At 42.8% G+C, this 27380-nt stretch overlaps 1 protein-coding gene across 1 annotated transcript in view; it reads left to right on the forward strand.

Moving 5' to 3' along the window:
- The window catches only part of EXPH5 (exophilin 5), a 31747-nt gene extending 4797 nt beyond the window's left edge, over positions 1-26950 (forward strand). The window contains exons 2-6 of the mRNA XM_072354788.1: positions 11617-11774; positions 13917-14061; positions 18394-18442; positions 19752-19878; positions 21481-26950. Of these exons, the coding sequence (XP_072210889.1) occupies positions 11617-11774; positions 13917-14061; positions 18394-18442; positions 19752-19878; positions 21481-26765 (5764 nt within the window). The 3' untranslated portion in view covers positions 26766-26950. The remainder of the gene's footprint in view (positions 1-11616; positions 11775-13916; positions 14062-18393; positions 18443-19751; positions 19879-21480) is intronic.
- Positions 26951-27380: the final 430 nt, after the last annotated feature.

A 27380-nucleotide genomic window follows, 5' to 3' on the forward strand; every position in this document is an offset into this window, starting at 1 on the left:
GGCTAGATCGTGTTTCTCGAACAAACTGTGCGTGTATTGTGTGAGAAGTGGTTTTGTGTGTGTTGGGTTGGGTTGTTTTCCAGAAGGAATGGAAAAAAAAATCATTTGCAGCCCCAGAGCATATTTCAGGCATCAGCTGCTGCTAATGAATTAAAATGGAATAGAGAAAAAAAGGAAAAGGAAATTGAGCTTTTGGTCGAGAATAGCTCTCAGTCCTTTTGCTTTAATTTGTTTTGCTTATTTCCAGGTTGGTTTATGTGATTTTTAATTTGCATGTGTAGCACAGGAGAGGTTTGTTTTCATTTTATCCTCCCATTTAAAGATGAAAGCAAAAGAAATTAATTGAGAGAAACATTCAGCATTACTCACTGCTCCTCTCTTGGTGACCCATCGACAGCATATATTCTTGGGGGAACGTTGATTCCCCTCCTTACTTTGTCCTAGATGGTCTGTACAACAAATTACTTGGATGCAGTTATTTTTACAAGAGCACAGCTGTTCTCGTTGCCCTATGGCACATCATTTACAGCATCCGTCCTTTGCTGCAGCTGATTCTTCATTGTATTCTCCTGGCTGATGTTTTCTCTCATGGGCCTATGATAGAAGGTGGCAATAAAACACTGCAAGGAAAATGTATTTTTCCTTTTGCTTTTGTTTGCTTTTGCCATACTCTTGACCTCAGAAGGCTTTTATTGCAAAGGTGCAGCTGTACTCAGCTTCAGTTATTCTGCACAGAATTTATTCTGTCTTGCTTAACGTTTTGAGAGTTCTGACACTTCATTCTTTAACCCAAGGGTAATTTTGGCATATTCACAGAGGTGGCCTCTCCGAGAGTCAGAATTACTTACTTGGTGAAAGATTTAGATTAGGGCCTCAACTTCTCAAACTTAGAAATAGTTTTTAGTATCAACCCTGAAGTACCCATAATCAGCATGGGTGGGAAGAGCAGGATACCATGGCACCAGCACTTAGGAATACTGTGGCTTCATTGGCGCTCCCTCCCTGAACAAGGCATTAATAAAGACATTCTTTCATAAGAGATACTCCGCCCTTGATGTTCCAGGGCATGATTGCCCTATTGTGTCCTGTTTGTGAAAGAGATGCTATTATTATTTACTCCCGATAATGTGCCACTGGCATGGTTAGTGGTTTGTAAACACTTATGAAAACAGGTCCTTGAAGCCCCGAAGGGAGAATACGCTACAAGTGTAAATAGAAGCAAAAGTGGCAGAAAAACATTGCAATTTAAAAATGCTTTCTCAGTTTGGTAAACAAAAAAGTGTCATAAATAATCCCACTTAGGGACTCCTCTTGTTTAAGAAGGGTTGATTGCCATAAACAAATACACGTGGTTAAGTTGCTTATCAAAATGCTTCTAATTTTTTTCCTTATGGCTGTTTTTGAGTGATATAATATGTTGCAGAGAAACTGAAAGAAGAGGAAGGTGGCTTTGCATGAGCTGAGGAAGGGCAGGTGTATTGCTGGCTGTGGTGGAGTGGCAGGGGAACAGCTGCCATTTTCTGTTGCACTTCTATAGATGTGCTCTATTTAACCCAGTGCCTGATAATTTGTTTCATGTTTAAAGAGGAGGGTTCAGTGCTGCCAAGTCTCTGTTCTCCTCCGTTCATAGGGAACTTATTTCATCATTGTGATAGGTTGATCCTTTCCTCCAGAGCTGTGCACTTGTTTGTGTTGTTGGGCAGGAGGCTTTTACAGTATGCGTGGTGGCAGAATTGGGCCCAGGATGACCATAAAAAGGTGCGTTACCTTTGGAGGAACCTGTCTGGTTGGGCATCTGTGTGTGTCTGCCTTCCTCATGCTGTCCAGGCGATGTTCCCTGGAAACCAGGGTTGCAGGATCAATGGGTGTCCCCATGGGGCCATCAGGGCGGAGCCTCACCACCAGGACCTTTCCCAGCCCGAAGCTGGGGCAGCCCCAGCCCGTTGCCAGGTAAGGCCACCACAACACAGCAGGGTCAGGATCAGGCCTGGTGATGCTGGCTGGGGTTGGCTATGGCCAGGCAGGCTGAGGCTGACATGGCCAGCAGGGTCCATGCAGTGATGTCAGCCTGGGGTTCAGGCTAGGATCAGCAGGGCCGTGGCCTTGCACAGCTGTGACATGTCTGGTCTGTGGCTCAGGCACAGCACAGTGGGACAACCTCCACTTAAATGCAGCTCTCAGGGGAAGGAGGGACAGCCCTGGCTGAGGCCTCTGGCTCACTTCACAGGAGCTTTTGTCTAGGCCACCAACTCTGCCCTTCCCGGCATTCAGGCAGCCAAACCCACAGGAGTGGGCAGGAAGGGCATGCTATGGGCTCTTCCATCCAGGCTCATTCACACAGAGGCCTTGTGCCAAAATATGCATTGTGCCAGGGTATGCATTGAGTCAAGAAGTATGCATTTTCAAGTGATAAAGTGTAAAAATGAAAAACAAAATGATGGCAATTATGATTATTACTGTGTAGACCACTTGCTGATGTCAGCTGGAATGCCAGGAAGAAGGCATTTGTTAAGACGGATGAGACTTAAGCCTGGGGTCACATTTAAGCTTGTGGGCAGGTAACTTCTAAGTCCAAGCTTAATTAAGAAAGTATAATTAATTTGGTTTTGTCCACCTGGATAAAATGACTAGGTCACAAGGATAAGTAGATCATGTGAGTGACAGCAGTGCGTGCTAGTGCAGAACAATCTGATTTGGTTAGTTTTTCCATGGAGCTGTGAACCAGTTAAGGACTCATGCACCTTGTAGGAAGGCTGTTGCTTCCTAGGTTAGAGTTCTGTTGTAGTAATTTTTCCATGTCCTTTGCAGCCTCTGTCTCTGCTGCAGTTCAAGTCACTGGTACTCCAAAAGGTAATGCCTGTGAAGTGTAACCTGCGCTGCCTGTTGTTGCCTTAAAGAAGGGGATGAATATCAGTCTATGGTGAGCAGCCCTGGAAGGACATCAGAAATGTTTTCAGGTTCTGACAGTTTGTATATTCTCAGTGCCCTGAACAGCTTCAGTTCCTTGTTTATGTTTCAGAAATATTAAATTGGATACACCAGACAGTGGAAAAAAGTGTTGCACAGGAACAGGGCCAAGTATTGCACTAGGAACCAGGTTCTTAGTTGCTGGGTATCTCCCCCAATACAGGCAGGTTATGTGTGTCACGTGAAAGATGACAAGATGTGCTGGAATACACACCTAAGGGTCTCAGTGGGGTCGTGCTGTCCATGGTGGAGCCTAATTGCTTAGTTTGATGGGTTCTGATGTATGTAAAGTGAAGTCTTGGGCATATCTAGACATGTAGCGCTTGCATCTCTTATGGTTGTGGCATTTGGAGAAATCTGACTAACAGTTGGGAGCAAAGACCATTGGGCTGAATGTCAAGACTTGAGCTGACATTCAGTAGTGTCAGATCATGGAATCATCATAGATACTGTACTGACATTTGTAGGATGTTGGATGCATCTGTCTCCTTTTCACTTTTGTTAGTGATTTATGGATAACAAGTTTAATCAACCTTTACAATCATTTTACTTTCTGAACCTAATTTTCAAATCAAGTTGAGTTTCACCAAATGGAGTTTGAGCCTTTGGCACAGATACCTCATTTTCTTCTGTCTTCTATAACCTTTGCAGGGCTTTACAGTCTAAGGACTGACCTCATTTCAGGCTTTTCCTGTTCTGGCTTTTATGATAAAAAAAGATTTAATTTCCTAGTGCTGACAGTCTGAAACTTTTTGCAATACACAAATTTCATGTATGAAATGTAGTAAATAAAGCAGGGGAAAACTGGGGACATTAGGAAGAGATTTGTGCATCTATGTGTTCATATTAGAAGTGTTTCTAATCCTTATTTGTGGCTACACTATTCTGTTAACACTGTTAAATGTAATAAGCTCTACTTAAATGCCTGCATTTTCAATTCCTACTTGGATCTGTACGCTTTTCATCAGTCTTACCTTAAAAATAATTAGATGTGTGTATTGGCACCACAGTTGCCAAATACATCAAAAACACCAAATAAAAGCTAAGAGTAAATGATGAAAAGTCCAGTCTGTTTTTACTTTATCTTATATAAATTACACACGATTTAGTTTGTGCTTGGAATAATCACCCAACTGTATTACTTCTGCTAGCTTTATCTATGGATTCCTAGTGAAGGGGGCCTGAGATCTTAGAGCTACAGCAGCATGGCTGGAGGTCTTGGTGTTCTGTTCCTTCCTTTATTGTAGCTTTGAATGAGCTTAAATATATATTTGTATCTACTTAAATATTTATATGATCTATGTGTCTATGTTTAAATTACTAAAAGAATTATATGTTTACTGAGATGTGAAAAATAAGGAGATTCTAAGCATTCGTAGCAAGGGCTGTGTAAGTATGTAATATATATCAGTGTTATATTTCCAGATGAAAACGTCCATTCTGTGAAATTTTAGAGTTTCCATCCATTCTTATGACCTCATTCCTTAACTTAAAGCAGTGTAAACAAGGCTTTTGTTGTGTCACAGTAACACATAAACAAGATATGCCCACATCATAACCTTCTGTATTACTTTTGTTGACCAGACTCTTGCTTCAGGTCTGTGAGACTCTGCACAATTGCCAAAGGTTGCAAAAGTGTCTTTTCAGATCCTTAGGCTTCAAGATTATCCCTGTGCCAGCAGACATCTAAGCCTAGGAAATACTTTTCTGAGAGAGGTCAGGAGCTGGAATGGGCTGCTGGAGGTGGTGTTGTCACCGTCCCTGAAGGTGTTCAAGAAACATTTAGATGTTCTACTGAGGGACATGGTTGAGTAGGAAATATTGGTGATAGGTGGACAGTCAGACTGGATGATCTTAGAGGTCTTTTCCAACCCTGGTGATTATTTGATTAGATCTGTAGTCTCCAAATTTTAGGGGCCTGCCCAGGTCCATCGTCCAGAAATTTGTTTGTAGAGGTGGAACCTTTGTCTTTGTTTGGAACCAAGTTCCATTATTCAGCATTCTCATCTGGACTGTTATTTTTGCCTTATTTTCTCTTCAGTTTTGAATGAAGAAAGTAATGCAGTAACACAAGGAACGGCATCTACATTGTCTTTGTAAGGCAGTTCAGATTTATAGCTGAGCTGTAAATTACTTGCAGAGATGGCTGTCTCTAAGCATGCTATCAATATTTGTAAAAGGTCCCACAATCAACAAGCAACTCTGCCCTGGAAGAGTAAATAGGTTGACTGTTAATCATTACCTTCAAATTAAACTGGGACATCTAAGAAAACCTCATTCCCAGCCTCCCACCCCGTCTACCCTTCCAGTCTTGGTACTGTCTCTTCAAGCAGATTTGTCTCAGATTTCCAGACATGGATGAGCCCCACTAATCTGACAGTGTGATGAAGTACATTGATAAATGTAGTTAAATAGTTCAGAGATCTAAGATTCACTGCACATGTGGGACGCGTGATATTACACAGCCTGTGTAAGGATGCCAGGACAGAAATTCAGGAGCCCAAAATGTACTCCTGTCATATAATGTCTTTGAGATGACTTCTATCCCTACTATCAAATCAGAAACGTTGCATGGAGAATTGTACCCATTGCACATATTAGCATCTATTAATGCTAATGGAAATTCCTATTAATGAAGTCATCTTGTTAGAGATATTAATTACTGCAATTCAGAAGCTATGTGACACGCTTTGAAGGATGATGGGTAACCTTCCTTTCCGTTGCATCATTAGTTTGTTTTGTTATTACCGCATAATATTGGCAGGTAGCTTCTGAGTGTTGGCAACATAATAAAGAAATACTCTTTACCTTGCCCATCTGATCTGGACCTGTCATTCACAGACACTATAAGTCATCTGTAAAATGTTCTCAGATTGGAGCTTCCCACAGTTCTGCACTTCACATAGAGGAAACAGCAAAGAATCAGTCCAACAGAGAATGGGGCCTTGTTGATGGCTGTGGCATTATGGTGGTATTTGACCTCATTCACTCTTGTTGACCAGCTGCCTAAAGGACTAAAAGCTTTTATATTCTAAGTATTTATAAACTCAATGAAAATACATAAACTTGCAGCTTTTTCTGTTTGTTCCAATGGGGCTGAAATAATATTTTCACTATAAACAGGGGGAAGCTGCTGAAATAATGGTTAAAAGCAACATTTTGAAGCTTTGTTACAGCTTGTTACGCCCACAGCTGCTGTGATCTCTATTAGCAGTGCTCTGTGCTTTGGAAACTTCACCTTACTAAGACAGTCATTGAACTCCTAATTTTGAGGTGTTGAGAACTTCTGATTGCTGAGCTGCCAGAGCAGAGGGAAGGAAGGTTTGTGGTCAGTATGTGAACCTTGTAACTGCAGCACCTGTAGAGGTTTTGTGGGTTTGTTTGGGGTTTTTTTTTGCTCCAAAGGTGCCATTCTGTGTTCTTGCCCTGGGGACAGACGCTGGAGGTGGAAATGGAGCATTGGATTTGGTGAAGGAGAACAGCAGCTAAAACAATTCATTGTCTGTAGTTTCATGTAGTAAATTAGCACTTTGGGAAAAAGAAGTAGAACTTCTAGTCCATGTACAGCGTGGCTTGAGTTAAAAAGTGGCAACACTTCCCTGCCTTTAATGCACATATTCCTGTCTGCATCTCTGACACATATAACCAGAGTAACGTATGGCTCTGATGTCTGTTGTCAGTGAATTGCTCTGGGGACAAAATGACATCTGCTGTTTGCATCTGTCTGCTTAGTTAACCTTACTTGCAGCTTGAAAAGGTACTATAGAGTGTGGGTATCCAGGTTGTGTGCACAAGTGGTGTTTGTGGCTATGGGACTCCTTCATAAAATGCACAGCCTGGGAGGAAAAACTACGAAGTTTCATTCCCTTTTTTCTCTCTCCCCACTTCCTTCTCTTGGTTTTGCACACTTTCAGCACCTAAATATTCAAGGATAATTGTAGGCTGCCATCAGTCAAACTGGGATTGAGAAGATACCCACATAGTTCAGTCCTTAAGGTGAACCTTGCTTGGTATTTGCAGTTCCTCCTCTCCATCCTGACGTGTCACCACTAGGTGACTCCCCAGCAGCTGCTGAAGGCAGTGAAAGTCGGTCTGTTGCGTTTGGTGGTATTTGGGTTAGGGATGGACAGGCACTCTTCAGTCTTCCTTGTTGTGGCTACTGCTCTTTGCCCTTCCGTATGCTCACTTTTACTGGTTGGGTACTCAGGCAGATGCGACTTCTGAAGGCAATTTAGTGTGTTCATAGGTGTTGTGAAATCAGTGCATAGTACGTAACAGCAGCAGTCATGAAAATGAAGAAAGCAAGTATTTGTGGGAAGAGAAGATACAACCTATCTGATTGATTTCCATCAGCCTGAGTTAGATTCAGATGTTACTGCCAATGCAGCATTTTGTTAATCCAAACAGAGGAGGCCTCGGTTTTCCAGAGAATGCCTAATTCTGCACGCATAAAGGGCACTGGAAAGAACAAGTGGCTCTTCAGTTAGATCTTTCTCTGCCATCTTGTCACGTGTGCAACCAAAACGTTGGAGTCAGTTTTCCTCTCTGATTCATGTACTTCTTTGTACTGTTTTACATGTAATAATAGAGGCTGTTTGCTTTATAGACATTAGCCAAGTAGCAGTAAGAAAGAAAAACAAACAAAAGATTGCTTTGATGAGAGGAAAAAAAAATGCACACACTACAGAGAAAGCAGCCTGCCTTGGAGAATAGGCCTACTGTCTGTCTGACGCATTAGGAAAGAGTATCTGGGCTCTCTGTGCTTGTTTCTCTTCCTGGCGGGATTAACTTGATACAGAAGCTTCTTTGGGACCTTGGAAACAGCGTGCTGGGGTTCTTTGCTATGACATGTGAAATGGTGGATAATTGTTTTGTTTCTTGTAGTTATTTCAGCTCTGTTAGTCTTTGATGTCAGTAATATTTCTTTCTCTCTTTTTTTCCTTTCTTTTTTTTTTTCTTTTTTTTTAAAAAAAAAAAAATAAGACAGCAGCTTCAAGGTATGTCTTTAAATTATATTTTTAGAACAGTAAAAAGAGCTGTAAATAAGCAAATATTCTTCCAGGGCTGTGTTAACAGCCATAGCTGTCCATAGCATTGAGTGGCCATATAAATGGTAGAGATGTGAGCTCAGCCATGTGGCCTTAATGCCTACAGCAGTGGGAAGGTGGGAAGTTGAAGTGAAACACTGGGAAGTAACTGCTTCCTCTGGCCCTGTTCTTTAGCATCTTAGCCTTTTCTCACTGGCAAAGTGAAGAATATAGACAAAATCAAGACACAGACTTATTTTAGGTGACTAAAATATGGTTTGCAGATGGGCTGTCCTGCTGTAGTGCTAGCTTGTGCTTTTGGCCCTGGTTTTATGCGCAGCCCTTTCAGCTTTGTCTTCCCAGACTGAGGACTTGGATCTGGGGACCAAACCCTGGTGTGTTTGCAGTCCTGGTTTGGTGACCGCCCTGGCTCTGCCCTCTCCTGGAGTGTATGGGAAGAGTCACTGGGGACAAATCTTGCTTCTGCTGAAACTAACAACTTCTGCTTTGACAAAAGTGGGATGGAATTCCCACTGCAAACAGCAGAAATGTCTGCAAATGTCTTATTTGACAGTCTGGTTTCACTGCCTTACACATTTGTCTTTTACTCTATGTCCAGCATGAGGATGGTAGAGAAAGAACTTTTCCTCTTACAGCAGCAATGACAGCTCCTTATTATCTTAACAGGGAGTGGCAGGACGGCTGTGGCTCGTTTGACAGTGTTCATGATAACTCACGTGGAAGTCTGATGCATGCACCCGTGTAGGTTAACTATTCCCTAGAGAAGTCTGCATAAGAAATACCGGGGCATACTTGAGCCAAGAAGGAAGAGATGTTTTGAAAAACACTGTGGAGGAATTGCTCTCAAGTGTCTCATTGGTGTAGATGTTGCGTAGGCTCACTGATGGGAAAAGTTAGAGAGGCGCAGCCGCTGAGCTCACACTGGATTGATGCCTGCTGTGGTTTGTGGCACGGGTTCCTGGATGTCACCTGGGACAGGAGCTGTCTTTAATCCTGTGGCAGCTTTCTGGTGGTGTTGCCAGCCCTGCAGGCTGCCCTCTCTCAGAGAACATGGCTTTGTGTGAAAGGACAAGGACGGACAGAGCAGACAGAGAAGTAGGGTTAATGCATTTGGTGCAGAGGGTGCTTAGGTGTTCTGGCACTCCTACAGCACAACATCTCAATATGTAATTTGCAATCCAAGTAACAATAGCACTGCCTCACAGGCAAGTTCATTGCAATTTTGAATGCAGATACCATCTCCTGCTATAATTGTTCCTCCAGACGGGCTTCCCTGGTAGTTCATGGCCACAAGGGGCGTGCAGACCTGGCAGAGCAGGTACAGGGTGCAACGGTGTGGTTTGGCTGGGAGTCAGTGCAAACGAGAAGTGTTTAATAGTCACACGAAACTACAATTACACATACGTTAATACTATTCTGTACTCTCATAACTATATATATATATATATATATATAGGGTTCCATATGTGGGTGTGCATCTGTGTGTAAATAAAATTGCACAGGCAATTCCAAGGGTTTATTTCATGAGCTTGTGATGACAGCAGCGTTCAAAAGCAGCACGTGCAGAGGTGATGAGCACAGATAGTGCCAAACCTGTGCCAGTAAAGATTTTACGATGTTTAAATGTTAATGTCAGACTTTGTGCAAAGCTTCTAATATGTTTTTTGGCAGTAGGTTCAGTCAGTGCGTGGTATGATGGATGCTAGAGTAAGTGAGTTTTTTAATGTTTTTCCTACTGTCTGGAATGCATACGTATAGAAATGATGCAAGATCTGGGGAGCTCTCCCGGGACAATGGTGTGGGAAGGATACTGATGCAGGGAGCTGGGTGCACTTGGGGCTGCTGCTGTCAGGTGTCACTGCTAAGCACAGTGTCACTCTTCTGCCTGCACAGAGGTGCACTTAGTGCCCTCTGTAGATCACTTTGTAGCCTTTTCCCTTGGAGAGGGGAACTGTGTTCTGGCTGCTGTAGAGAGCTGTAGGAGGGGTTGGATGTAGGAGATGGTCTCCACCTTTGGGACCTCAGCAGATCAGCCCCGCACACTCTCCAGGCACTTACTCCGGCTGCGGCCGCTCCCTGCATACCTCATGCCTGGCTCCAAGTGCTTCTGCTCCTCCTGAAGTCCCGAATCCCCTTTGCTAAGGCTGCGTGGGTGATGTCATGCAGTTGGCACAGGAGAGCACTTTGTTCATCTCCTCCTCCTGGTTCCTATTAGTGCGAGCTGTTTTCCATGCTGCAGATGGCGTTCACCGCGCTGAATCATTCCCACAGTGCAGCAGTGTCGGTGATGATTAACATCTTTGCCTTTGTAATAAGTTTATTTGAAATGTCAAGCACTTGTGCCTGTGCCTGTTGGTCTTCTTCAGGGGAAATACTCATTTAGCAAAAATGTCTCTGTCCTGCACGCCTATCCTTCAGAGGCCAGTGGATGAGCAGTAGGTGCTGGAATGGACAGTGCTCAATGTATCAGCTCCAGATGGATGCACATCCGCTTCCAGACGAGACCTTTAATTTTCAGTTTGTTTCTTGAAGCGGTGTTGTCTCCAAGAGGGAATGAGGGTTTTTATGTAAATTGATAACTGGAATAACATACGTTCCTGGATGTGGGCTTTACCCATGAGAATTGACATGAGCGCCGCAGTAGAACATTGGCATTACATCTGCTGTATTAATGGGCTGTGCACAGCGTTCTGCTCTGCTGCCATCAGAAAACACTGGGTGTAGATTTGACACATTTGCATTGGTACCTTAGGCACTTGTGTGATGCAATTTGAAAACAAGCAAATTGCACTATCCAGACTTCTTTGCAAGTGTGCGTTATTCTTTTATGTCCAGATAAGCGGTGCAGTCCTGTGATCTCCTGGTATAAAAACTGAGCCTGCTCCTGAGCCGCTTCTTCATTTGTAGCCACGTGTGTATAGCTTCTTCAGTTCTCCTGTCTTCTTGTTAGAGCATCCATAGCCGTCATTAGCTGCTTGCATGCATATCCAACACAGAGAGAGTCACTGTGCAGCAAGGGAAGGGGAGAATGGGACAAACTCGTTGGACATGTTGCACAAATACCTATTAGCTGAATTCAGTATTCGCTGTTCTCCTTTACAGAAAAAGTACATGGTATGCACCCACTGCCAGGGCCTCGTCGAGCTTCCTTGGGAAAATCAGAATAGTCTCCGTAATCCTTTTGCTTAAATGACTGAATAAACGTTGTAAGAATTGATTTGTTACAGTATTATTCATTTTAATTCAATTATTGCCTGGATCTAATCTTACTTTCAATTAGTTTTGTAATGCTTATGAATTATTACCCCGTTTTACAAGGAAGAAGGATGCACTTGGAGGCAGAGAATAATGCAGGCATATGAGTAGTCCAGTTTAGCCTGTCATGGTCTCATTGGTAAGCAGGAGCACTCTGCTCCCACTGAAGTCTTCCATGTGGTTGCTGTGAATGCATTTTGTCCTTCTGTGTCTGTTTTCAGACATGTTATAGGGAGAAATACACGGCAAGTACAGAAATGAACTGCGGGAAGAATTCTTAATCGTGCGTCTGCAATGTCTAAAATGGATTTAAAATAAATTGTTTTATTTTGTTTTTCTTTTCTAGAAAACTCCTGGAGGAAAAGAAATCTGAAGCAGGGCTGCAAGGAGTGACTGGAGAATGGTTCGAAGAAATACAAAGAAAAAAATTCCAGAATAACATTGATGTCAATACAATGCTAAAACCACCACTAGAGCATCAACTAAGGAACAGCAAAAAGAGCAGTAAGCTGCATTTTCCCTGTTCCTTCCTGTATCACAATGGGCACCAAACCGATGTCTTAAGCATTTAAGAATGTAGTAGTTAAGGAGTTTCTGGTGTTGCACTGAGGTTCTTTTCACATCAAAGTTTTGCCAAAAATACGTTTTCCAAAATGAATGTTTCTGTAAGCAGATTCTTAGAGAGTCTAAGGCAGAGCTGCGAGTCACAACAGCGAATCCCTGATACTCTCATCCCAGAGTTGCTGTTATTACAGTAAATTTTAGTGGTAGTTTCCCAATTGAAGTACTAATATTTGCTTCATACAAAATCTGTTTCAGCCTTCCCTTGTTTTCTTAAAGAAACCAGAAACCCCTACATGACATGTGGAATAAGTAGGTAATCCAGGTTGGGCTGGGAGGTTTGGCTGTACCGGCAGGGACTTTGCTGGTAGCACTGGGCTCAGGGCATGCTGTGTTGGTTACCAGGGTGGGTGGCACAGCCTGGTGGAAAATAATGGCCAGAGATCTCATTTTGCAGCTGCTGTTGCCCATCCAGAATGGACATGCACAAAACTCATGGTATCTTTACCAATCATGGCATCTGTACCATCTTTTTCATCTTCCCCCCAGATAGTTTTCATGCACAATATATGCTTTTATTGCATTCACCTTTTTGCACTTTCTGCACTGAGCCTCATAGCAAGTAGAAGCAGAATCATGTGAAAAGAAATATTTCAAATGAAAGGTGGAGTTCTAAACATTTTGCTGAAACTACAGCCCTCCACTGGACAGACTTCTCTCTCTTACCAGGTTGTCGATCTCTCAGCATCTCCCTTAGCCCACAGCTATAAGCTTTGCACTTTCAAAGGTGGTCTGATCGTTGCATTGGCTAACCAAGCAATGCATGATTGTTTTCCCCTGATATTCGACTTTGGAAGCTGCTGTTTCTATTTCAGACCTGTGGAAGGGGCTGTACGCCTCAAATGCTTCTCTGCTATTTGCGACCTTATTAGTTTAACAAAAGGTTCTGCTACCCACAGTCTTGCTTTGCCCACATCCCTAGACCAGTCTACATGCAGCAGAGCGCTGGTGTTGCTCTTCTGATGTCACATTCAGTGGCAAGTCCAGCAATGCCACCACAGGATTAGGCTCTGAAGGGGTAAAGGAATCTCCAGCATACGCAGGGATTGTCACTGAAGTGAAGGCTTACACACAGGATTTAAATCACATGACATGCATTATTTGCTTCATTTTGAACTAAGTCCAAAACACTGCCTCTTGCTGGTTTTGTTGGTGACACTTTGCTCCCGTTTCTGTTTTTGCTTTCTCCTGTGGTCATCGGATAAGCCATTTTCAGACCGTTGTGTTTTCTGAAAGACATGATGTTGTAAATGGGGAAGAGAAAGAGATGTGGTGCCTTATTTCCTTATGTGCTTTAGATTCCTGTGGCACATTTCAGCAGCAGACACTGCGGTTCCTTTCCCTAACCTGTGAGGATACTTCTTGCCATGGACGGGTCCTCCAGGCACACTGGGTTTATCAGCAATGGCTTGTTGCAGTTGAAGAAATCAGACTGTAACCTTTTCTGAAGAAACCATCTGTGGTATTTTGCATTTAAAAGCAGTTTCTTGTAGGTGATTTACAGCAGAAAATACACACTCCAGAGACTTAGAGTGGCCCAGGGAATCCTATTGGAACGCAGTGTATAATACACAGTACTGAATTCCCCATAAGTAGTTGCATTGCAGTCTATGAATTCATTGTACATTCAGGGCTCTAGCATTTCTTACACAAGCGAAAAGAAAGTGATTAATGATTGTGGGTGCTTCCATTTTCAAATGTCTCATTTGCTTTTATTTTAAAATGTTTCTGCTTTTCAAGTGGTTGAGTGCTGTTTGCTTCCTGAAAATCAGCCTCATTTATCTCGCACGTATCACCCAGAAACAGCAGTACTTTTTGAAACTTTAGACCTGCTTATCTTTCCTTTGGCTTTCTAGTTAGTCATTAGAAACCAGCACGTCCCATACAGAAATGTCAGTAAAACTGGATTTTTCTAGTAAAAGAAGTAAGCAAAAGAAAATTCAGAAAACCTAACTTTTAATGTGCATTTCAGTACTGTTTATAAGAAGGATTTGAGACCACTCTGATTTTTATAATATTGTTTAGATCATAAGGAATTCAAAATGTCATCTTCCACAAATCCTCAAGCACAGAAGAACACGTCCTCTTCCTTCCTGGGGTTCAGATCACCATTTGCTTGGCTTTTCTCCTTCAGAAAATCAAGGAAAAACCAGACTCAGAAGCAACCACGGTGAGCTATAATAAAAACGTGCTTTACTTCTGACTTTTAAATGTCTTAAAAATCTGTGAATTGTTCTATGTTTTGCCCAGGAAACTTGGTTAGAGGTAATTTTCCTATGTCCTGCAGGAAGGCTGACATATTTCTTGGTCATGTAACGAGCGATTGTCTGTTATGTGTTGGAAGAATTAAGGATTAAGTGGCAAGTAATAGCTAAAGTCTCTTGGCTGAATCTGTTTTGTTCGGGCTTTGCCATAGAGGTTCTGGGTGTAGTGCAGTCTGTGGACATAGTGGCTGGGTTCTGTTTAATTCCTTCTGCAGGACAAGGTGCACAGGGACCTGGTGCCCGAAGCAGTTCCCACTGTTTCTAGCCCAGAGGCAGCTTAGAGCTGGGCCTAGAGCTCCATCCAGACTAATAGGGCAGCTCCTGGTTCTTTTGTCTCTGGTGCTTCATCAGAGCTTTGGGTTCAGCTGGAGCTGGACAGAGGACCGGCATCAGCATCAGCAGTGCTGGTGCTGCAGGGCTGGGAGGAGCATCCTTCCCCCTCACATTCACAGGGCTAAAGCCATTGCTTAGAGGATATGGGGGCTACACTCAGAACTGTTAGACTGTTTTCTCCTTATTTTGTCCCACGTGGTCCCTTTCTCCAGGGGCCACCATGAGCCAAATGAAATGTTACTCTTTTTGTGTACATCTTAGTTAATTTAAGTTCAGGACTGGGAAAGATAGGTGAACAGGCTTCATGCAGTGCTTTCATATCCAAGTATGAAGCTGTGAGATCTTTGGCGCCTAGAGCTGATTCTCACTGAGGGTGTTGGACTGGTCTCTGGGTGGTACAGCACTGGGACAAGGAACTGCTCTGGTAAACAAGGAAGGAGAGCATCAGGAAATGGTGATCAGTGGGATGCACAGGCTTTGTAGCACAGCTTCATGCCACTGTGAGGTGTTTGGATCAAAGCAAGTAAAGAGAGGCTGAGTAAAGGCAACAAGGTTAGCTTTGTGGATGTTTACTGGTAACAGTTCTCCTACATAGCAACACAGCATAGGAAAAAAAATGCAAAACATTGGTAGTTTTATAGCAGACACCTGTACGTGTCACCTGCTCCCTCCTCCTTCCCGTGGCAGGGACCGCCCCGTGTGCTGGGACTTGGTGCGAGGCTGCGGGTGCCCACAGTCCTTCCTGCTGTGCCAGCAGGCTCCTGGCTCAGGGAGCTGGAGCTCTTTGTGCCAGCGTGCTGATGCAAAAGGGTTAGGCTGGAGCTAAGCACTGGGATTGTTTCTTAAAAATATAAGTCACGCCCACTCATTGCATCATCTCCTCTAATATATACTTATCTCGCTATTCTACAGAAAAGCTATCCTATCTTAGATTCGGATGCCTTTGGTTTCTTGCAGCGCACAGCTTGAAAAATAAACAAGTCAGTCCTGACGTGTAGCTGAGCCGATTGCCACATCTTCAAGCCACGCCTCTCTGTCGAAAACTTCCCCCACCCTCTTCTAGGTGTTGCCGTGGCATGTGGTTTGCTTGATGCATAGGCAGAGCGCTGAAATAATCTGCCTCTCGCCAGGTAGACTTATTCCAGGGAGTCAGAGAAATACAGCAGTAGGCAGCAGGGTCAGTCCTGTGGAGAAGTCTGCCTGGCAGAAGCTTGAGCTAACTTAGTGCTGTTCAGAGGGTCCTTCTTGTGCTGGAGAGAGAGACAGTTTCATCAGCCGTGGTGGTGTTTTGGTCTGAAAATGGTTATGGATGCTGTGGAAAAGACTGTGCTTATGTGGAGATACAGAAGATGCTAAAAAAAGGTTTGTAGCCGTAGTTTGAAGGCGCAAAATGTTTGATTGGATTTGGTTCAAGGGTGCTCATTGTTCTTGAATTCATTCTTACTTTCTTCTATTAGGTGTTATTCATGCTGGGAAAGAAATGCTATTTAATTGTGTTTTCAACAGTTTGGAGTTGTGTGTGTTGCGTGGCTGGCTTCTCAGGTAACACTGATAAGAAGAGTACAGAAGAAAATGGATTACAGTCTGACATTGCTAACTTGGGCATGGCCTGGGGAAGACAGGTGCCACAGTGAAAATAGCAATTTGCAGCAGGTTTCAATTCATGGATTTATATTACTGTTATCAGTAGTGGTAGTTTAGAGTCCTACATTGAATCTTACATTCTGTTATCATAACATACGTATATACACACATGTAAGTGAGAATGTTTAACAGATAACTTTGCTTTTCCAAAGTCACAAGTTGGGTTTTTTTGATAGCAAATATTTTTGAGCTTGAGCAGAATTTAACTCGTTTTCTGATTGTGAATAATGTTTACAAGTGTGTGTGTGTGCATCTGTGTGTGGGAAACAATGTAAACATTGCTTCATAGCCTTAACAAGGAGAGAGACTGAATTACCTTTTCCTAAAATTAAACAATGATTCTCTGGAAGGAAACAAAACTCGTAATTTTTGAAAGGCTGAAAGTTAAGAAAAAAAGAAGGGGCAGTTTAGGAGGTGGAGAGATTGGCATGGGGAAGAGATTGAAGTACCTTGTCTGTGTTGCTTGGTGTGGAGGAGCGCAAGGCAGGATGCACTGAGCAGTTATTTTTCAAGGAACAGCGACAACAAAGATGTGGAGGGGTTTAGAATAATGCAGGAGGTGAACATGACGATTAGGTTTTTGCCTAGGCTGGCTGCAGAGGGTTCTCACTGAAAGGCCGGCTTTGTGTGAGCTTCCTTGCACTGAGCAGTCACTTTGCGCCCAGCTCACGGAAGGGGAGTGAGCAGAGAGCAGCTCTGCACAGCAAAGCTGAAGGAGGGAGCTGCTGGCCAAACCTTTACATTTTTGTTGCACGTAGAATTAAAATGAAGGTGAGTCGCCAAGACAGAGGTTTGTATTCAGCTTGGTTTGCAGGAAACCACTGTAAAAATTCTGGAATACGTTTAGGTCAGGATTTGTAGTAGAAGCATTAGAACATATTTGATGTTGTTTTACTTTAAAGGGAGAGTTACGTACAGCTCTGAGTCCTGATTCTGTAACTTCACAGGGAGAGGTCCCCCACTGGACAAATGGCTGTTCACATTCAGGGTTCCAGGAAAAAATGGAGGACTCTCAGATTGGGATTGCCTGGTCCAAAGCCCTCTGAGATCACCGGCCTTGTTTCCATTGGTTTCAGTTGAACCCCACGGCAGAGAGGAATCTTGGTTTTAAAGTTCACAATTACAGAAGCAAAAACAAATTACACCTTTCAACTGTTCTTCCCTGCCCGCAAGCACATTGCAAACAAATGACAAAGCACTTGGGGAGGAAGGCTTGGCCACAGCGAGACTGCCAACAAGCCGGTTCCTACTTGCTGCTGAGGCACAATAAAACAGTCTGCCCGAGCACGAGGAGGTTTTAAAAGCCTCAGAACAAGGCTGTTCAAAAAGGCTTTGAGACAAACAGGAATGAGCAGAATCTTCGTTCCCTCCTTCACTTTCTCTCGAGAACTTCCTGGGAAAAAGTTTCTGTGAACAGGAGGGGCGGGCAGCGAGCAGCCTTGGGGCTTTTGTAGGGTCTGGGTGTGCTTGTTCATAAAGCAAGGATTTGAAGACCAGAATGGACTCAGTGAGGTTGAGTGTTCTGGTTTCTTTGGTTCTTTCTGTGCTGGTATGCCTGCAGAGCTGCATGCCCACAGCGTGCAGTGGGTGCTGCTGGGTGTGCTCTGCTACCTGCACTGCGCACTGAGCAGTCAGTTCCCTCACCGTCCTCAGGGAATGTATTTAAAATGGGTATATGAAGGCTGTTCTGGATGAACAAGTTCCAAGTTCGCACCAAAGCCGATGCTTGGCTGTGTGCCCTCCTTGGTAGGGCAGAGCTGCTGTAGTGGTGGGTTGGACATGTTGATCCCCAGAGGACCCTTCCAGCCCCTGCGATTTTGTGATTCATTACATGGGAAAATATGGAAGGGAAAAAGCAATACAAATTTAGATGCAAACCTGTTACCGATTTAGTCAACCCCAGCTGCTCGTGGTACCTACTACCTTACTGTTGTTTGGAGAAGGAAGTAGCAATATCCCGTTGTAATACTGGATGTGAACCATGACTGCGGCTGTTGGAAGCACTGAGCTATCAGAAGGTTGAGTTCATTCTTGGCCTCACAACCAGAACATTTGCAAACTGACAAGGCCAAACCAAATGGTAAATTTCCTCAGCCTTTCTTTGTCAGCAGGATTTTTTGGCAGAGGCTGGGTTCTTCATGAAGCAGTCTTTCTTACCAGTGCCTTTTGGTAGTTGCTAAAAGGAAACTGCTGCTTATTTACTACCAGTTCAAATGATACTGTGTTCCTTTCCTAAGCCAACTAAGTTCTTCTGCCTACAGATATGATGACTCTGCAAGCACAGCTCCAAAGGTGGAAGAAATGGCAATGGTGAGTAGCAGATTGACTTTATTCCCAGCAGTGTTTCAATCCCAGGCTTTTCAAATGCTAATGCTCTTTGTTTGGGCCGTTGGGATAATACCTGTTTAAGTAGTGTTCTCCCAGTTCTTGTTTTAAACACTGAGTAAAACGTGTTGTGAATCTGTTGGTGGCATTGAAATGAAACTTACCCTTTTGTCTGAATGTTCCATGTTAGAAGCACAACAGTCAAGCATGGAAAAAAAAAAAACCAAACAAATTTATACGTGATGTAATTTACGTGTTCTCTGTTGAAATAAACAGATTTCCTCCAAGAATGATATTTGTTATTTTAATTACTTTATTGCCCTACATTACTAACATGTCTTTCCTCCTCCTCAGTTGTATACTAAAACCACAGAGGGGACTAAGAATGCGTACACTATATAATCAAAGGTATAGAGGTAAATTAGCCACCACCCTTCTCTCAGACTTCAAAAACAAAGGGATAATCTTTAGTAATATGTGACGGAGACAGATCTCATAAAGATTCATAGAATCCTGACTATTGTCTAAATAGTTTCTAGTTTCTTACGGCTGAAATATTACAAGTATTGAAAGCTAAAAAGTAGCAAGGGGTTTAGTTTAAAAAATGGGCAGCTAAGATAAAGCAGCAGTTCAGCAGCTGTCTGCGCTGTTCTCACCTGAGAACATGAGCTGAGAGAATTGTGGATGAGGCACGAGCCTCTCCAGCTTGGCACAACAGCTGGACTCAGACCTATGTGGAACAGGGGAACAGGGAATCCTGCTTCTAAGGTCATTTATCACAGCCTTTCAAAATGGCTTTGGTGTAGTACTTAAACAGTGCAATAGATCAGATGTGGAAAGAGGATATCTGCAATCTGAAAATTGACTTTGGTAATTAATAATTAAATTTATTTAGGGAGATCAACTTGTAAATTTTATAATGTGTTGGTCAAGAAAAACATACTTAGGAAGTCTTAAGTGAAGAGATAAGATGCAGAAGGGATGCATGTGGAAAAAAATAAGTAAACAGCACCCCTAATTATTCATAGCTGGTGTATCCATAACATAATACAATATGAGGACCAGATGAGAAAATCTCCTTCTGTGTGAATAAGAGCCTCAAAAATGGATGCAATTTTACAACAACTTGGTTGTATATTTTAATAACACAGCACTAGATCTTAAAAAAGATTTTGGACCCACAAAGAATTTACTGACCTCTGTGCTTTGTGATGTGCTTTGTGATGTGACAGGATGCTTGGGATTTGAACCCGCACTTTGAACTAAAATCACGTTGCCTTACACTTTTTAACAGGCTGAAATGTGTAACGCCCCGATGTCAGCTGATACAAGTGGTCATTCTTTTAATGTAAAACAAGATCAAGTGGTGGAAGAGAGCACCCAGGAGTGGAACGAACAGCTAGAGAAGGAGTTTTTCAGTGGTAAGTGTACATGCTAACGTTGTTCTAGTATTACTGTTGCCAGAGGTGACTGGTGACTCGTTCCTGAGATTTTCTGCAAATACATAGGCTGCAAAGATATGGCTCGTTACTTTCTAGTGCAGTGGCTACTTTTTGCTGACTTTGTCTACTCTGACATAAACACCAGGATGGGTCACCTTTCCCTCTTAGGCTGTGTGTCATCCTGTACGGATTCAGTTCAGAAGAATCACATCTGATTGCGTACATTTCTCTCTACTTAGGCTACTGAAGTATTTGTTGCTTTCTTTAGATGTAGACATAGTTACGGGGGAAGAATTTCATCCCAGTTTCCTGCACGTGTGATTTTGTTGATGAGTGCGCATTTATGCATTTAAAGCCTCAAGCTACAGAAGCAAGAGGCACTAAGACCTTCGATTGCCTTTCTGGGAGCTCTCACAGAATTATCATTTCTTGCTAGTTCTTTTTTTTTTTCTGCTGAGAAGTGAGGCAAGATCAGAGCCAGTTTACAGGAGTACTGTCACCCAGAATGCCAACAAGAGCTCACAGCTGGGACTTAGTGTGATCGGGAAGCAGTGGGTGAGCTGGCAGTGCTGGAAGAAGACAGCACTGTGTGATGGACTGTGGTTCTCCTGAAACTCACATAGCCATCACTGCTCCTGGGCATCAGTCATAACTGTATAACTCCCTATCAGCCATAACTCCCTAAAGAATAATTCCTCTATTTTCTTGTACTAAACTGGCTCTGTTAGGACTCGTCTCTCTCCTGTGTTAAAGAGAAACTTAGAAAAACAGAATAAACTGTTCCTTTTTATTCCACCTGTAAATCCCTAGCAGCACTTTCTTGATGATTTGATATGATTAGCAGAGATTTGTATTGGCTGATCAGTCAATCTTTTTATTTGACTGGGTTAAGAAATGCTGTAACAAAACAGCCAAATCCATTTGGTTCTGTCTTATGCCTGTTGTGTTTTCAAAATTTAGAAAGAATACAGTCAGCAAATGCATAATTGTTTAGAAAAAAAAAACAAACAAACTTAAATATGTTGTTGTTTGTTAATCAGTATATCCAGTCATGAGACTAACTGAGCTGCATAGTGTTTAATCCCTGCTCACGAGACTCTCTGAAACTACAGTTTTGTCGCTATAATAGTCCTAACTATTTCCTTATTTTATTTGGAAAATGCCATTTTCAGTGTTTATTCTGGAGTAATTAATAAGCAACAGTTTATTGAAGAACTTCCCCATGTGAAACAAACTGGTCTTGCAAGGCTACAGAACATGCTTGTTGCATGGCTTGCAGAATTTTGTGTTCCCTTCCACGAAGACCATAACTGTACGTTGTGATCACACAGAGGGCTCCATGCTTACTTACAAGCATTGTGAAATCTTTCAGGGCTATTTGCTTACAGACTGGATTTGGGAAGTTTGCCCATACACACACATTTAGCTAGTGAGAAAGAACTTTAAATAGTTTCGGTTTTCTTCTAAATAGCATAAAGACTAACATTTACATAAAACCAGTTTTATGTAGTGCTTTTTAAACATAAATACTCAGAAGATTATTGCAGAAAGCAAAACCAAGTATTTGTTTCTCTCGTGCAGTTCTTAGTGATCTAGATGACCAGCTGGCCCAGGAGCAATCCCAAGATCCATTGGACAGGACAGTTTCTACTAGCAGCGCGTCAAATGTGCAGTGCAGTCAAGATGCCTTCCCTACTCTGCAGAGGCACACTGCTAATCGAGGGCAACTCAGAAATGACTGGAGTGACATACCCAGCACGTTTTTCCCAGATGGACTGAGAACAATAAGAGCCAAAGATGAGCACAAGATCGTCATCAGACCAAGGAAATTGCACAGTGCATATATAAACTGGCAACAGACAGCCTTTCAAGATGATTTTAAATACAGTGATCCAGCTGATGGAAATTCTCATCTACGAAGCAGCAGGCAGCCTTCCTTTTCTTTTGGGCGGTCTTCAGAAGGCAGCTTGTATCCTCCTTCCATAACACAGAACAGTGGATTTAGGCACAAGAGTTACATGGACAGGGGTACAGCTGGCAGAAGTTACTCAGTATGTTCCCTTCGGAGATGCCCATCATCAGTATCTTCTGACCAACTATCAGCATCTAGTTTACAGTATCCATTTGCAAGGGAGAACAGCAATGGCTTTGTACCAAGGTTTGGTCGACAAAACCCAAAGAGAATTCCATTATCTTCTATTGTATGGAACAATACACCAGACTCTCCTGGGCAAAGATCAACTCAAGAAAAGATGTTTAGAACCCAGTCACTGATGGAATTTCATGTTACAGACCATGGCAGATATCCTAGCTCTTTGCAAGAAAACGAGAAATATGCCTGTTACCACTCAAAACGCCACTACAGGAGATCTATTTCAAGCAGTAATTGCTTCAGTAGAATTAGTTGCCCTGACAAAGCCACTTCTCCATTGTCCTTTGATAACTGGGAAAATTATCCGTTCTACCAATCGGAAAGTAATCTCTCTAGATCTTACTGTAGAGATATTTCTTCTCATGGCAAGCTGTATGCAAACCACAAAAATTCTCCTTATGGAAAGACAGAGAGCTATCTTTCTTGGACCGATATTCCTCAGTACTACAATGATAATGTGTTTATTTCTCCTGATACCAGTTTTGAAGTGATGATGGCTAATTTGAATGACCAGCAGTTGGCATATACAAGAAATGCCAAGTTTGCTTCCCAGCACCTGCAGAATGATTTTCACATGTATTCTCCAGAAAATATGAATATTAAAACATTAACAAGAAGTGCAAGTAGAGCTTTTTCAGAATTCGCTGAAGGCCATCAGCCTTGGCTGAGCTGTAACCCTGTAGTTTCTTCTTCTGTTGTCAGAAGTGATGAGTCTGTCTCACCGAATTTGAAGGACCAAACAAAGCCTATAGGACTGAACAGGACTACAGTCGTTACCCAAAGAGGCACTAAGGCAGGAGTTACACAACTAGAAAAGGCTGAATGTAGGAAACTGCCCGATGAAGTGGACACCACAGGCATTCCCTTACAGTCTGATTCTCAACAAGCAGATGCAAACTACATCAATACCCAGAGTTTTCCCTCAAATAACTCTGCTTTTGCTATGCTGCAGAGCAGTGCATCTCTCTTTAACACACTGAGATCAAAGAGGCAAACCCAAATAAGTGCCAGAACAGACGCTGCAAAAATGGATGCATCGAGCAGCAATACAAGAAATGTACAAATGAAGGAAAATAATTGCACACCCAGCAGCATATTCAGTCAGTCTCCCTGTACTTTGCCAGCTAACAAGAGCAAAAAGGAATCTTTTCTTCCAAGCCAGAAAGAATGGGAACATAATCTGCACTATGTGAGAAGAGGAGAAAGTGCTAAACAGGATAATCAGAGTGCAGAAGCAGTTAACCAAGCTGCTCCAGAGGGACAGTCTGCACAGCTGAATGCTGCTTCTGCTCCATCCACTGAAAAGCTAGCAATCTGTCATGGCCTGTCCTGGCCCCCTGACCGGTCATCTGGTTCCTCACAAAGTTCACCACCAGCACTTTATCACGGAGCTGGAAAAACAGCTCCAGTGAGCAGAAGGGGCGCTGCCAAAAAGACTTCACAGAAAACACAACAAAATACAAGCACTTTAGTTACTAAGAACTGTAGCGAACTATTTGATGCTAGTTCCCCACAACAGGGAAATTCTGGAAATACTTCTACACGTAGTTTTGATGGAGATCCCAAGACCCCTGAACATAATTTAAATTATTTTTGCCTTGAAAAAGAAAATGGAAGGATAGGGAATCATTCACCTTGTACTGAAAGGCTTCACAAGCAAGATGGCTTGCTCAGACATACCAGTAGCTGCAGCATCACTGGTTCCCCAAGGAGAAGCAGCCTCAAATCCTCTGATCCACTTGTTATTTATTACACTTTACCAAGAAAATCAGCTAGCATTGCTGGTAGTATTATGTCAGATACACCCATCTCTTTCCCAAGAGAAAATAGAAGCGTGTATGATTGTTTAAGGACTGAAACTCCAAGTGGTGCATATCCCTCTTCTTGTCAAAGAGATGTGTCTTGTTTAGATTCGAAACATTCCTTCTTAAGGTCAGCACCATTAAATGTTGCTACAAGTAACAAAGAGAAACATTACTCCAATCCTTTAACCAGAAGTCCTAATGATTCCTCAAGCAGCAGCGCATCAGCTGAGCTGACAGACAGATGTGAACATCTAAGCAGAAGAGAATCCTCTGTGTTTTCAGACTGTAAGGAAAGGGGAAACTGTTTGCAGAAATATAAAACTACAAGCACGTTTACAGTATGTGTTGATGAAGATCATGTCAAGTACCATGAGCTAGTTTCGATTTATTACACGTTGCCACGGAGGCATTCCAAAACGTTTTGTAACCTCTTTAGGGATAATGCAGAAGATGCAGATTTATCTCTTCCCAGCGAAAATGTTCAGTCACCGAGAATACGAAAAAAGAAGAGTGAAGGTCACGTGAGTTTAGCAAATGTTTTTTTCCCCAGTACTTTGGAAAAAGAGGTGCCTTCCTGTTCTTCTGACCAAGCACCTTCAGCTCTGGTCACACCTCAGAATGTAGAATCTGTAGTTCACCATGAAGAAGAGAATTCCCACTTGTCTCCTGGTTCTGAGAAGGTATGTACTTCCAAGTCAGTGAGCACGGTAAATAGTAGGAATGACAGCTCAACAGATCTTTCATCAACAGGTCGTGTACTTTCTGACGTGGCAACAAAAGACATTTCTTTAGGTGGTCCACAATCCATTGCAATAGTGGCTAACTCAGGTAATGGCCTTTCTGATGTGTTAAACAACCAAAATACAGAAACGTGCCCAAAAGAAAGGAAGAAAATTTCTCAAACAGCCACACCACAAACATCCACTCTGCCAACCCCTCCCAAACCAGGCAGACCTTTAGAGAATCCCTTTTATTCTGCTTCAACAAGCAAGAATAGCACACAGAAGCGAAATTCTGCAAACTGCTCTCAGCCTGCTGCAGTAAGTGCAAATAAAAATCAGAACAGTTTGCTTCTCCACACAAGAGAGAAAGGTTCTCGTGGAAGGATCCATGCAGAGTGTGCTAATGTGCTACTACCGCCCAGGGAAGACAAAGGCAGGGGTAGTACCAAAGTGAAACAGGGAGTAAATTTCCCACCCCAAACCACCCCTCTGTGTAATAACAAAAGTAGCAGACTGCAGTTAAGAGCTGGCAGTTCAAAAAATAACTCAAATAACATAAGCTCCTGTAGCAAAATGCTTTCAGAATCTCAGAAGAAAGAGTTGGAGATAAGCACAGCTTCCAGTGCTGATGCATTTCTTCAGCTGGATGAAGAGGTTAGCACAGATACAGGTGAGTTAAAGAATTCTCAGGTTAGAAAAGAGCAAAACTTGCAGAGTACTCAAACGGATAAGGGCTGCAGTGGTTTGCAGGCACTGGGGAAGCACAGTGAGGGCAGTCTGGACGTTAACAGTAAAGACAAAGTCTTCAAGGTTACACAAGACCAAAAATTAACACAGAATGTAGAAAATGAGAACAAGCTTCTCTCCGACTGCACAAGAGACAAAATCAAAGATATAGAAAAGAGGAAAAACAGGCCTTCAATTAAAAACAAGCTGGCAGCTGTTTGCAAAACAAGTCGAAAGTTTTCAAGTAAAAATTTACCTCCCAAACCACACATAAGTAATATTTTTTCTCAGAATGATGGAAATGCCACTTGTTTAGAGGTGAGCATGTCCCCCAAGTCACTGAGTTCAGCAGGTTGCCACCAGTCACTTCTGCAGTCTGAAACTGAAAATCAGAATGACAGTCTGGACTCTGCCAAGAATTCACAAATACCAAAAACAGCTGAGGTTAGTAAGAATGAAAATGTGAGTGATCCTTCTTTACCTGTTAACAACTTAAATTGGAGGTCACTTAAAAGCTCGTACACCCAGAAGGAGGCCACCAGTTCCAAAAAACCTGCAGCAAAAGTGGAAAATAGGCCAGGTCTTACAACCCTATCTCCGGATAAAGCGTTAGCCACAAGAAATAAGAATTTCCAAACACCCAATCTCAGGTTAGAGAAAACAAGCCAGCCCATCTCACCCAGCACTACTGCACTGGACACAACAGATGATGATAAGAGAGCTAGCAGCAGTGCCTGCACTCCTCATTTACCCCTTTTAACTGACAAAAACTCAAACACATTTATAAGTAACTGCTTGCAGGCAGACATATTTCCAAAGCAGAACTTGACTTCTCAGGCAGTGCTTACTGAGCATCAGAAAACCTCTGGATCCAACAGCTTAAGAAATGCGAACTTGCATAGCCAGCTGTTGCACAAGGCTCGTGCGAAAAATCAGCATGAACGTCACTTTTCGGAGAGTATTTGTGCTCAAGATTCCCACGAGACCTTTGCCTCTGGAAGCAATATCCTGCCAAAAGACAGCGTACATGGGAAGAGATGTAAATCTTACTCAGAGGTGTTGTCCTGTGATGAAAATGAAAACTGGGCATTGGATGAGGAAAGGTGCTACAGTACGAGGAATCTGATGTATCCTTCTGTTGAGTTTGGTATATTTGGCAAAGAACAGCAATTGGCTTTCCTGGAAAATATCAAGCGGTCACTCACAGAAGGACGATTGTGGAGACCTTGTCTTCTTAACAACCCAAGTGCTTTCCGAGATGGAGAGACGCCTTCCATAACCAGAACAAAGTTTTTTAGCTCGAGTTCTGCTGGAAGCAAGGTGTCTTCTGCTGCTTCATCGCCCCAGGAGCTGCCTGACATCTACCAGGATGACCCAGCTGCATACTCAGACTCAGACTCTGATACCACCACGGATGATGAATATTACCTGGATGAGATAGATAAAGAATCAGAACTGTGACTGCCTGTGGTACATAGATGGCAAGAGAGCTCCTGGGCAGGCAGAAACATGTAGAATACTTTGAGCCAGTTCTAGTGCTGCTATAGAACAGCACCAAAACAGATAAATTCATACTCTAGCTACATTTTCTCACAAGTCTCAAGAGGAAAACAACAGGTTACATTGCTGTTAAGCATTCTGCCAGCTCTCCTAGTTTACCCAACCAAACATAATAGTGCTGATCCATTCCACCTTGCCAGCGCCCACACAAAATGCTCTAGAAGTGAGTAATTTCACAGTAAATTTCACTGCTGGAAAACTGTGAAACTGCTGACACAGATGAGCATGGAAATGCCTTTCAGATGTGCATGCTGGGAGATGTGCAGCTGACACAGCTTTGGCTGCAGTTCAGCTGCATTGCCAGGCTTCTGCCTTTGACTCAGGAACACGTTAATTTGGATTAATGACCAGGCACTTTAAACCGTGCAAAATGTAAAAAGATTGACCCTGTTTATTTCCCACACAAACCCAGTGGTTTGAATCTGAAGCTGTCCTAACACTGGGAGAACAAACTCAACAGATGGCCCTGGGGCTGCACCAAGCCAGGCTGCGCCTGGTGAGCCGGTGCCACTGCTG

Source organism: Excalfactoria chinensis, chromosome 1, assembly GCF_039878825.1.
Source record: "Excalfactoria chinensis isolate bCotChi1 chromosome 1, bCotChi1.hap2, whole genome shotgun sequence".
Classification (NCBI taxonomy): Eukaryota; Metazoa; Chordata; class Aves; order Galliformes; family Phasianidae; genus Excalfactoria; species Excalfactoria chinensis.